The sequence below is a fragment of the Oncorhynchus nerka genome, linkage group LG27, assembly GCF_034236695.1.
Source record: "Oncorhynchus nerka isolate Pitt River linkage group LG27, Oner_Uvic_2.0, whole genome shotgun sequence".
Taxonomy (NCBI): Eukaryota; Metazoa; Chordata; class Actinopteri; order Salmoniformes; family Salmonidae; genus Oncorhynchus; species Oncorhynchus nerka.
Window position 1 is genome coordinate 67,512,369 of NC_088422.1, and position 13,176 is coordinate 67,525,544.

At 38.4% G+C, this 13,176-nt stretch overlaps 1 protein-coding gene across 5 annotated transcripts; it reads left to right on the top strand.

Annotated features, from left to right (window-relative positions):
• The first annotated feature begins 8 nt into the window (after positions 1-8).
• LOC115112192 (uncharacterized) lies at positions 9-6,169 on the top strand. 5 transcript variants are annotated; one of them, XM_029639061.2, is made up of 13 exons: positions 9-1,705; positions 1,830-2,305; positions 2,982-3,308; positions 3,475-3,570; positions 3,751-3,775; positions 3,869-3,918; positions 4,002-4,032; positions 4,327-4,355; positions 4,550-4,588; positions 4,867-4,896; positions 5,073-5,098; positions 5,237-5,279; positions 5,783-6,169. In XM_029639061.2, exons 2-13 carry the CDS (start codon positions 2,053-2,055, stop codon positions 5,863-5,865), a joined length of 1,032 nt encoding a protein of 343 aa, XP_029494921.2. In that variant the 5' UTR covers positions 9-1,705; positions 1,830-2,052; the 3' UTR covers positions 5,866-6,169. The 5 variants fall into 5 exon arrangements, 4 of the variants coding, with proteins under 4 accessions (XP_029494921.2, XP_029494922.2, XP_029494923.2 ...); XM_029639062.2 differs by having other exon boundaries at positions 4,550-4,573; XM_029639063.2 differs by having other exon boundaries at positions 5,073-5,105; positions 5,783-5,828.
• Positions 6,170-13,176: the final 7,007 nt, after the last annotated feature.

Below are 13,176 nucleotides of genomic sequence, written 5' to 3' on the forward strand. Positions count from 1 at the left end.
GGTGTCATATAATATACAGATAAGCTATTCATAGAAATCACAAACTGTTGAACATTAAAAGGCTATGATGCAGGATGGGTAACGTTATTACACCATATGGGTGAATGTGGAAAAACTATGAAAGCAACCTGAAATGATTTTCATTGTGCTGTGAGGGGTGACACCATGTGGTTATTATCTGCTACTACAAGTGACCACAATATGATCCAGTGGTCACTTACCATATGTTTGCAATCAAAGACACAAGATTTTGTATCTTCATTTTCAGTTTTTTTTTATTTGGTCTGGAGAAGCACACACAACTTTGAAAACAGCTCTCCAAAGGCTCTTTCAACAGAAACATCTGTCTGCCATGATCCATGGTCATAGGATGAAGTGACTTCTGCAGTGGACTGAACACATGCTAACCTACCTGTAAACTCATTGCATTCCCAAATCGATATTTCTCTCCCTTATGAAAATTGAGTTTGGAGTTCCAGCTGGCAGGCAGGATGTAGATGTGATTATCAGTAGCAACAAGGCCATGTAGAGGTTGGGTATAACCCTGTTACATCCTCCCTGCCTTCTAGCCTGGCCTCCCATCCCTGCCTGCCTCCCCTCTCTGCCCTGGGCCCCCTTCTGCTTTATTGGACCACAATCAATATGGAGACCTGGTGATGAAGTACATCATTAGTCTGGGGCCTGGGCTACGGTCTACATCTCACCATCCTACTGCTATGCCAAAGAGCACTTCTCCTGCTTTAACTTGACACTACTTATACTCTCTGTTAATAAGGAGGATGTGGTTGAGATCTCATTATGTTGTACAATCATTCAAAAAACAGTTGGGTGTACAAGAGGAGGAAATGCACAATTATGAGTTATAGATATCTATGGCCTGTGGTATCTATGATAGAGAGTGATACATTTTAAAGAGGATTTTTGGGGAGCATTTCAATCCCACATTTGGGCAGATGAGGAATCTCTGGATGTTGTTTCTGTGGCTGTATGTTGTAGTCAGTAAACTGTAATCAGGTTGTCACTGAATCGTAACTGGATGTTAGCCAGGAAGCACAGTCACATAATGTAGTATTCCATCCCTTCTGATAACATTCCCCCTGATGATTGATTGAATTAAAGCTCACTCAGGGCTCATTTCAGTGAACTAGTTATCTGAGGGGGAGATCTGTAACAGACACAGTACTAATGACAATGACTAGGTTGTGTGTGGGGCTGAGGGGATGAGTGCATTTATAGAACAGCGATGGTTCCATGACCACACTTGTGTGATGAGCATCCTTGTCTGAGACCTGAAGAGTTGCATTGCATGCAGGTATACATGCATCCGTTCTGTCCCTGTCGGTCACACGTAAGAATTGTCCCAGTGTTTTTTAGTCAGTATGATATCATTTAGCATATTTTCATTTGAGAGGAAAGCAAGTTGAGATCATTGAATCCGTGCACCTGTTGTTCTTTTGAGTTACACACGGTCAATGTTAAATAATACATATCATCCTCCAGGTCTGTGGTGCAAACATATCCTGTAGCTGCGACAGTCCTACAAATACAGGAAATGACGTCATTCGTATTCACTTTTCTTAGTTGACATGTCTCAACTAAAATAATCCCTGTCTAGTTTCAGGTCCATACCACAAATACACAAGGTAGAAAGAACAAGTTTTTCAACAAGATTTGAACACAATGATCATGTTCATCCTCATCCTGTGTGAGTATATTTATGAAAATGAACCTGATATTGATTTAGTTTTAATTGAATTCAAATGTATTTCACATTTTGCTATTTAAATTGGTCTATGTTGTATCTTTTGAATGTGTTTTCTCCTCTTAAGGTGCCTTGTCAAGAGAGGCCATGGTCCAAACCACAGGCAGGTCAAAGTCCATTAATTATTGAAGATGATTGAATTCTCTTTTAGATAATTACAATATGATACTCCACACATAAACGGTTTACATGTTGCAGATATTTTATGAGCCAAATACTTTTTATTTTCTGAAATATTAGCCAAGAAGATTTTTCCAGCAAAGATCTATTGGACTTCTACAGGAACGATAATGGAGGGAAGTGACCTTGTGGTAAAATGTAGTACACATGGGCGCAAGGAAGACAAAGTGGCATATGTTTACTTGTGCATTAACGGAGTTGCAGTGGATCAGAAGAGAACTATACAAGAAGACACCCTTTTCACCATGAAAAGTGTTACTGGCCAACAGAGTGGCAATTACAGCTGTGTGTTCTCTAAAACCCAGTATCCACTCTCTGAAGTGCAGGGAAAAGGAGATAATTCCCTTTCCATCCAGGTGATGGGTAAGGATCTTTTTACTCTCTGGATATGTTATTGCTCTTAGACATTATTTGACACACATTGAGTGGACAGAACATTAGGAGTTGCACAACCTTTTGCCCTCAGAACATCCTAAATTCGTCGGGGCACGGACTCTACAAGGTTTCGAAAGCGTTCCACAGGGATGCTGGTCCATGTTGACTCCAATGCTTCCCACAGTTGTGTCAAGTTGGCTGGATGTTCTTTGGGTGGTGGACCATTCTTGATACACAAACTGTTGAGTGTGAAAAACCCCAGCAGTGTTGCAGTTCTTGACATACTCAAACCGGTGTGCCTGGCACCTACAACCATACCCCTTTCAAAGGCACTTACATATTTTGTCTTGCCTATTCACCCTCTGAATGGCACACATACACAATCCATGCCTCAATTGTCTCAAGGCAATAAAAATCCTTATTTAACCTATCTCCACCCCTTCATCTACACTGATTGAAGTGGATTTAACAAGTGATATCAATAAGGGATCATAGCTTTCACCTGGTCAGTCTATGTCATGGAAAGAGCAGGTGTCCTTAATGTTTTGTATACTCAGTGTATATGGATATACTATCCTTTTCAATGTTTTTGATACATGTATATTTCAATGTGACTGCAATATTTGACACCTTACATGATTCCTGTCTCTTCCTGCTGATACAGACCGTATACTCCCTGCAGACATATCACTTGCAGGCTCAAGAACTGTGAGAAAGGGAGATGGTGTGGAGTTTAAGTGTACAATCTCAGACCCAAGTTTTCAAACAAAAAATACCAGTGACTTAGTTCACGCTTACCTCTGCAAGTATGGCTCTGTTGTTCAGATCCAGGTGTTTGACGTAGAGAGCACGGAGGTAACTTTTACGATTAAAAGTTTTAATAAGAACGACGCAGGTAACTACAGTTGTGTGATTGATCTGCAATCAAAAACCCTCAAAGATAAAGACAGAACATTATATGGAAATAATGTAGTATTTCTACAGGTTAATGGTAAGAATGTATGGTGTTTCTCTAAATACTTCTATATTTAAATAATATCGTCACTTCATACGTAACTAGTTTTGTTATTAAACAATCATTGTTGATGGTTGATGGTTGTAGTACGTTGTTACTATAGAAGTGAGATGTTTAACAACATGCCTGTTTTGCTTTCCAGTGTCCTGGAGTCACTTAATCCCACTCGTGTTCTGCGTCTGTTTTCTTCTGATCTCATCACTGATAGTGGGCATATGGTGGCTGTTCATTAAACAAGGTCAGGCCATTTAACATGGACATTACTCTGGATATACAGGTCTAATTCATATAGAATAATGTTTATCAAACTAATACATTCCGTATCTGGATTGAATGTACTATCTGGAGCCGTTCTAATATCATTGTTATGATAGTTAGCTTGAGTTTAACCAATAATCTTACATTTCTTTTATGACAGGAGCTTTACAATGTTATTGTGGAAGGTAAGCGTATAGTTTTCATTACATTATCATAGCTAGTTTGTTTAGCAGGATAATGTATAATGATTGAACAGTTCACATGTATATTTCCTCCAGAACACCACAACAGGAGGAGAATGATGTGCCAATGACAGGGGAGGGTGACGGTATGTTTTTTAAGCTTTCCAAAATAACTATTGTTCTATGAATGAACATTTATTTCACATTCTGAGATATTTCTTTGTCTTAGACGGAACGTCAAGCGTGGAGGAAGAATCCAGGTAGGAAAATCATGTATATTTGACATTTTACTTAATTATATCAAAAATATTTCTTTGTATCTATTTGTATTAGTTTCTTTGAATATAAATGTCACAGACTACATTCTCTATTTCTACTGCAATGAAGCAATGGAGAAACACAAAGGTGTTAGATTACTTAAATACAAAAACAATAATGTAAAGTGTGCTGCTTCTATATAAAGGTGTATATGAATTAGATTAATATTTAATGGAATATGACAATCTAACAACAACAACCAATGTATAATCATCTGTATCTTGTTTATTTCTCAGTGATGAATTTGCCTGTGACAGTGAGGCCAGTAAGATAATCTTCTTCTTTTTTTTTTGATAATGGTTAGCTGCATTAACTATGCTTTAAATTAAATGTGTGTTTAAAAAACTGACCATGCTGATACTAAGTAAATCGTCATGAATTTAGTTTCAGTGCCTTGCTTTAAAACAGGAGTCTATATTTCTTATTTAAAATATCATTTGAATCTTATCCCCCAAACAGGTGGGGAGGAGTACCAGGATCTGGGTAAGAAATGTTTAGGTAATATGATGCTGCACAAACATGTACTGCTTATGATGTAAATTTAAAACGGGTATGTTTTTTCATTCTTACATTTGCAATACTGGGTAAAAGGTTATTTAAATACATTGCTTTATTAAGAAAATAAGATATTTAATCTTCTAATCTCCCAAACAAATGAGTCAACGTACCAACATTTGGGTGAGAAATGCTTAGATAATGGTCATGACTGAAATAATATACCACGCCCTGAGTGAAAATAATTAATTGTTTTAACGGTTTTAACATCTTCTAATCAGGTGTTGAGATTGAGACATACCATGAGCTGGGTGAGAAATGCTTAGATATTATGAAGCTTCATAGAAATGCAATGATTATATTGTGACATTTACAGTACTGGGTGAATGGTGATCTAACAGATTTCAGGGCCTTGGGTGATTGTTTTTTCTAAATAACTTGTTTTAATTATATATATTTAACTTCCATCTTCATATCTCCAAAACAGAGGATACCACCTACCAAGAAATTCTGGTGAGCTGTGAGTTCCAAATGAGCTTTGACTAACGATAAATAATGATTATAATGACTCTTAGTTATAGAGGCTTACAGGGCTACACTCAATTTCTTCCTCTTTTACTTTTCCACGCCTGTTGTAATTTTATATTTCAGGTTGAAACACGGAAAATTAAACACGTTATGGTGCGTGTTCAAGGTGAGTTCAATATTTTAAAATAGTAATAATAGTACGTTAGGTGTATTTTGGGGATTTCCATACGTCAGGCAGAACGAGTCAGGTTTTGTTTCACGGTATCTATCTGACCATGGAAAATATCTTGTCTCACTTTCTATGTCAATGGTGTAATTTCTGATGGTTAGTAGTAGTTTGCATATGAAACTACAGACGCATTCAGTCACATTTTCTTCACATAAAGCAAACCAAGATAAGAATGGTTTACATCATGATCTGGGTATATATCCTCTGTGCAGAGAATACAGACTTGAGAACTTGTCCTCAGAGCTGTGGTGTACACTCTCCAATTCAGCGTTGCTTCTGTGATTAACCTACTTAATCATTGTCTTAATGTCATTGTCCCAACTCATCTTGGATGAGAACTGAAACATTTCTGATATAAGAATGAACACACAGCTGTCATCTAATGTGATGAAGGATTTTGTCGGACCAGATATAATATGTTGGGGACTTTTCATACGCAGATGCAGCAAATCAAGGCCCAGATGCAGAAGATATGTATGCCAAGTCATGCAAGAAGACTGGACGTCATCAATACATGCCTTAATCATTATTAGATCTGCATTATTTCAAAGCAGTACTGCATGTGTACTTCATGGTTACAGTATCTATGATGATGTATTTGATGTATTGTGTATTCAATGTGTGTCTTCCGTTGGACTACTCCCTGCATGTTCAAGTTGACGATGATGCCAAATTGTCTGGTGACCTGACATTTGCGATGCATTCTATTAAATCTTCCGTGGAAGATATTTAAAAAACGGAGTCATTTTAAAGTACCACATTAAGTATTATTGCTGGATATACTGTTGTATTCTCCCTCTTATAAAATATGTTTTAATGTTCTCGAACTGTGAATGTGGTGTACTTCTTTCTTGGAACTGAAAACAAATACAATCGTCTTATAGGCGCAGTTTCAGTTGGGACAGCAGTTTAGAATATCACCCTTGATAACAAGGAAGACTGTGGGCTCACTTGGTCTAACCAATATGTGATGCTGTCAACAATTCTACAGCCTCCACTAAAACATGCAAGGATACATTGAAGTTTAAAATAAGCCATTCTTAAATATGTGAATCTTGCAGAAAGTTTTTTGTGTTTTCTTCTATGCAACTAGAAAGCCTGGTGATAAATAATACATATATTAACATTTTGACTTATATTTGCATATCCACTGATGTACCACATATACATAGTCCAACCACAACGTACGGACAATTATATCAGGAAATTACACTGGCACTACAAGGCTAATCATTAATTACACTGGCACTACAAGGCTAATCATTAATTACACTGGCACTACAAGGCTAATCATTAATTACACTGGCACTACAAGGCTAATCATTAATTACACTGGCACTACAAGGCTAATCATTAATTACACTGGCACTACAAGGCTAATCATTAATTACACTGTATCAGACACATTTCAATGTTGCTGATGTGTACACCATAAACAATGAAGATGAGGTCAGAGGACTGATGTGTTTCTTCAAAATGAGCTGCCTAGGACTCGGCCTAAGCTCTGTAATAAAACTTTGCATGAAGGTTAGACACTTCTAATTTGGTCCATATTCAGTTTCCCATAATTCACATAGCTACATGATTATAGACACAGTATGTTATGTGTGAAAACATCACAACAGGCTGAATATCTCACCATGAGTCCTATCTTATTCACAATATGTGAGTATTTTCACAATATTGATCAAGGTAAAGCATACCAATGGGCATTTTCTTTTCAATATACAACTTGGTTGTACAAACTGTTATCTCTATTTGTTTCTAACTGCAGCTTTACTGGTTAACTTGGCAGAGACAGGTACACTTACATAATGGAATTCTAAAACACAAATAGTCAAATCTGTCATTTTCTTACAGTACAGCTAATGTCTGAGAAGATTCATTCTAAACATTGGAACTTCTGAAACTTAAGTTTTATTCATAAATTATGTTTTTCACTCTTCAATGATGAAGTTAATATCTACCCAGCAAAGCTCTGTGGAGCTAGTACCCACAGAAGGAAAGACTGTTGATGTGAAGTGCAGCACTACAGGCACCAGAAAACCGTTGAGCAAGGTCTGTGTTTACCTTTGCAAGAATGGAAGTGGAATGAGAGTAAGAGAGCTGGAGAAAGGTGAAGATGACACCATTTTCACCATTAAGGATGTAAAATGAGAGGACTCAAGCCATATAATGCTGTGTGTACAGCACATCATATTGAAACTAAAACTCAGTCAAGTGAACACAACAAGTGTCAATCTAGCCATCATTCAGGTCTACAAGGAGGGAGAAGGTAGGACCTACTTTGTGTTGTATATGGATGGATAATCAATTGTTTATACTGACTATATGGCAACTTCTGCGTAAATACGTATGTCTCTCTGTTCGGTATTTCAGAAGAGGTTCATCAAGAGGTCCATGAAGAAGCTGCACATGATGTGAGACTGGTCACTGTAATCCGATTGATAAATTCAGTTGTTGTGGTCATACTTCTTTTGTCTGTATTATATGTTAGTTACTACTGTCCAAACATATAATGATCTGTTTCCTGGATGACATATAGTACAGTCGTAACAACAACAGAATAGCAATACTATTTTCTTGATAATTCTTTTATGTAATCTACAGTAGGTTTTTAGGTCCATACCACAAATACACAAGGTAAAGAGAGTTACCTAATGTTTCAACAAAACTTTAACACCATGATCATGTTCATCTTTATCCTGTTTGAGTATATTTCAAACAATTAACCTATTTGATCATATTTGGGTCACAACATTTCCAGTTGTTTCACGTTTTGTCCATTTTTGCCACATGTATTTTCTTATCAAAGTTTCCTTGTCAAAAGAGGCCATAGCCCAAACAAAAGGTATGTCAATTTGTTTCCTTAACGTTGTCATCATTAAAGGACCAATCTGCAGTTGCTACGTCCGATTCTGGACTAATAAATGAAGGTTATGTACCCATTCATTCTTGAAGAATATAACTTATAAACATGAGCTTAGTTGAACTGTTCTACCCCATCAGAACCTAAAACATAAGCTTGTTTTACTCCACTGTGTGTAAACAAAGTAAATGTAAGCGTACACTGTATAGCTTCAAAACATGGTTAAAACTATAACATCAAGGAAGGTCAATCCTTTCATCCATAGCTCTGTCTACGAATTTAAGAATGTTCACATTTCTCCAAACCCATCCCTCAGCTTTTTACCAAAACAGTGGTGGGGATGACGCTTTGTTATTGTTTCAACAGCTGATTGACCCCTTTAAAAAAACAAGTGATTGTATGTATTTTCCATTTTTGTAGATGAGTACATTCTAAATACTACACTTGCATAACATGTGTTATGTTTATATTTTATTTGCCATTTTTCAAATATTCAAATATTAGTTAAGGACATTTTTCCAGCAAAGATCTATGGGACAGAAACAAGAATAATGGAGGACAGTGACCTAGTAGTAAAATGTAGTACATTTGGGCGCAAGGATGAAACAGAAGTGGTACATGTGTACTTGTGTTTGGATGGGGTTGCAGTGTATGTGGACAAATGTGACTTAAATGTGACACTTTTCACCATGAAAAGTGTCATTAGCCAACAGAGTGTGTTCTCTGTAACCCAATATTCACTCTCTGAAAAACAAGGGAAATTCATTTTCCATCCAGGTAATGGGTAGGAATATTATTATTCACACCTTATTGCTGCTAGAAATGTACTGCACTTAAGAATACAGCATCCTTTATTTTGTATATAGATACTGTGTATCAATGTGACTGCAAACACACATTTTCCTCTCTCTTCTCATGCAGACAGTTTACTCCCTGCCAACATATCACATGCAGGCTCTAGCACTGTGATAGAGGGAGAGGATGTGGAGTTCCTATGTACTATTTCAGACCCCAGGAACATGGGCATTTCAAGTTAGTTCACTCTTACCTCTGCAAGTATGGCTCTGTTGTTCAGATGCAGGTGTTTGATGTAGAGCGCACGGAGGTAACTTTTACAATTAAAAGTTGTAATAAGAATGACACAGGCAACTACAGTTGTGTGCTTGATATGCAATCAAAAACCCTCAAAGATAAATGCAGCATTTCTTCAGATTAATGGTAAGAATTTACAACAAAAAACGCAGGTTTTAAAGGAAGAGTTGAAGAGACAAAATAAAGAATAATTCACCCATCTACTCTGTATTTTAGAGGTCGTACATGTGAGAGTGGTCAACGTAATCTGACTGATAAGATCAGCAGCTGTGGCCATAATATTGACTGTAGTGGCTGTTTGTTACTACTGTCCAAACCTGGGTTATGTCTGGAAATATGGCACACACAGGGAACTTTGGTATAGTTTTTGGCCCTGTCCGGGGTAAGTCTCTCTCTCTCTCCATCCATCCTCCCGGAGGACCTGAGCCATAGGACCATGCCTCAGGCGTACCTGGCATGACAACTCATAGCTGTCCCCAGTCCACCTGGTCGTGCTGCTGATTCAGTTTCTGCTATTCTGTCTGCGACAATGGAACCCTGACCTGTTCACCGGACATGCTAAATCAAATCAAATCAAATCAAATGTATTTATATAGCCCTTCGTACATCAGCTGATATCTCAAAGTGCTGTACAGAAACCCAGCCTAAAACCCCAAACAGCAAGCAATGCAGGTGTAGAAGCACGGTGGCCATGAAAAACTCCCTAGAAAGGCCAAAACCTAGGAAGAAACCTAGAGAGGAACCAGGCTATGTGGGGTGGCCAGTCCTCTTCTGGCTATGCCGGGTGGAGATTATAACAGAACATGGCCAAGATGTTCAAATGTTCATAAATGACCAGCATGGTCAAATAATAATAATCACAGACAGAACAGTTGAAACTGGAGCAGCAGCACGGTCAGGTGGACTGGGGACAGCAAGGAGTCTTCATGTCAGGTAGTCCTTCATGCATGGTCCTAGGGCTCAGGTCCTCCGAGAGAGAGAAAGGAAGAGAGAATTAGAGAGAGCATACTTAAATTCACACAGGACACCGGATAGGACAGGAGAAGTCCTCCAGATATAACAAACTGACCCTAGCCCCCCGACACATAAACTACTGCAGCATAAATACTGGAGGCTGAGACAGGAGGGGTCAGGAGACACTGTGGCCCCATCCGATGACACCACCTGACGGGGCCAAACAGGAAGGATATAACCCCACCCACTTTGCCAAAGCACAGCCCCCACACCACTAGAGGGATATCATCAACCACCAACTTACCATCCTGAGACAAGGCCGAGTATAGCCCACAAAGATCTCCGCCACGGCACAACCCAAGGGGGGGGGGGGCGCCAACCCATGCTACATTGTCCCTGACCTGCTGTTTCGACCCTCTTTCTCTCTCGCACGTCATTTAATCCTCAGGTGCTGACCTGTTTCACCCTGTGATTAGTATTTGACCCTGCTGGTCATCTATGAACGCTTGAACATTTTGAAGAACGATCTGTTCTTAATGGCAGTTTACTCTTATAATGTCCACCAGCACAGTCAAAAGAGGACTGGCCACCTGTCAGAGCCTGTTTCCTCTCTAGGTTTCTTCCTTTCTAGGGTGTTTTTCTTACACTTTTAGAAAAAAAGGTGCTATCTAGAACCTTAAAGGGTTCTTCAGCTGTCCCCATAGGAGAACGCTTGTTGTTCCAGGTACTACCCTTGTGTTCCATTTAAAACCCGTTCCACAGAGGGTTCTACATGAAACCCAAATGGGTTCTACCTGTAACTAAAAAGGGCGTCTGGGACCAGCCGAAGAACCCTTTTGAAACCCTTTTTTTCTAAGAGTGTAGCTACTCTGCTTCTACATCTGTGTAGTTGCTCTTTTGGGGTTTTAGGCTGGGCTGCGGTATAAGCACTTTGTGACAACTGCTGATGCAAAAATAGCTCAACATTTCACATAATGCTGTTTAAAGCGAAGCACTGAGGTAAAAAAGGTATAATGATGAACACAGAAATATAAATACACATAGCTTCCATCTACATGTAAAGTCACAATGCACAACACTGTTACTCCCCATAGCTTACAAAGCCCTACCTAAAACAGACTCAAAGATCAAATGTTGTTTAAAACAAATGTCCACTTGAGATACCCAACCTGCACCACTAGTCACTACATATGAATCCCACAGCCTCGAGTCTCTAAATGTTATGGTACGATAATCAAGGTGACAGAGTACTAGAAAGTCAAAGAAGATGATAAAGTAGTAACCCATTGTAATTGATTGAACAAATACATGTTTGATTTGTATTGTAATCAGAACATCATGTCATAGAAATTCTGAAATTGCATTTTTGTCCTCCATCCAGTTTTATCATTGGAATGTGATACAAAACGAGGTAACGGTGTGGTTTAGGACCATGTAGACGCTTACGAGCAGTCGGGTAGGCTGTTTGGAGTGTTTATCCAACTGGATACATTAAAAAATCAAATAATAATAATTATGTCACCCCCACTTCTAAAACCAAAGTTGCGCCCCTACTAATTCATATAGAATGATGTTTATCAAACTAATACATATCTGGATTGAATTCACTATCATTGTTATGATAGAATTTAACCAATAATGTTACATTCATTTTATGACAGGAGCTTTACAATGTTATTGTGGAAGGTAAAGCGTATAGTTTTCATTGCATTTTCATAGCTAGTTTGTTTAGCAGGATAATGTATAATGATTGAACAGTTCACATGTATATTTCCTCCAGAACACCACAACAGGAGGAGAACGATGTGCCAATGACAGGGGAGGGTGACGGTATGTTTTTTAAGCTTTCCAAAATAACTATTGTTCTATTAATTAACATTTATTTCACATTCTGGGATATTTCTTTGTCTTAGACTGAACTTCAAACATGGAGGAAGAATCCAGGTAGGAAAATCATGTATATTTGACATTTTACTTAATTATATCAAAATGATTTCTTTGAATATAATTGTCTCAGACTACATTCTGTACTTCTACTGTAATGAAGCAATGGAGAAACACAAAGGTGGGCTGCTTCTACATAAAGGTGTATATGAATAATATGAATACTTTAATTAAGCAATAAGGCAGAGGAGGGCTGTTCTTACGCACAACTCAACGCGGAGTGCCTCGACACAGTCCTTAGCCGTGGTATATTGGCCATAAACCACAAACCCCCGAGGTGCCTTATTGCTATTATAAACTGGTTACCAATGTAATTACAGCAGAAAAAAAGAAACGTTTTGTCATACACGTGGTATATGGTCTAATGTACCATGGCTGTCAGCCAATTAGCATTCAGGGCTCAAACCACCCGGTTTATAATGGAACCAATATCTAAAGCACAGTATCTTGTTTCTTTCTCAGTGATGAATTTGCTTTAAAAAAGTGTTGCAGGTAAGACAAAAAAAATGTGGGATAATGTTTAGCTGTAAGTGTGTTTTAAAATACTGACCAGGCTGATACTAAGTAAATGGTCATTAAATTAAAAGTTTTGTTTTTTCCATTTGATGTGAGGTTGGACTGAAGCACGTATAGCTTGTTAACATGTAGGGCCCACCGATTGGTGCCACCTCGTTATTTAGTTTGGGCTCCCGAGTGGCACAGCAGTCTACGGCACTGCATCTCAGTGCTAGAAGTGTCACTACAGACCCTGGTTTGATTCCAGGCTGTATCACAACTGGCTGTGATTTGGAGTCCCATAGGGCGGCACACAATTGGCCCAGCGTCGTCTGGGTCAGGGTTTGGCCGGGGTAGGCCACCATTGTAAATAAGAATTTGTTCTTAACTGACTTGCCTATTTAAATAAAGGTTAAATAAAAAAATATAAAATAAAAAAGTATGTGTTACACCTGTGCTGGTTGCCATCTCGTTCGTGTG

Excerpts from the sequence above, each read along its gene's own strand:
- LOC115112192 (XM_029639061.2), top strand. The coding sequence starts at position 2,053 with ATGGAGGGAAGTGACCTTGTGGTAAAATGTAGTACACATGGGCGCAAG. Across the intron at positions 4,589-4,866 it reads TCTGGGTAAGAAATGTTTAG|GTGTTGAGATTGAGACATAC; the intron begins GTAATATGATGC and ends TCTTCTAATCAG. Across the intron at positions 4,897-5,072 it reads TGAGACATACCATGAGCTGG|AGGATACCACCTACCAAGAA; the intron begins GTGAGAAATGCT and ends TCTCCAAAACAG.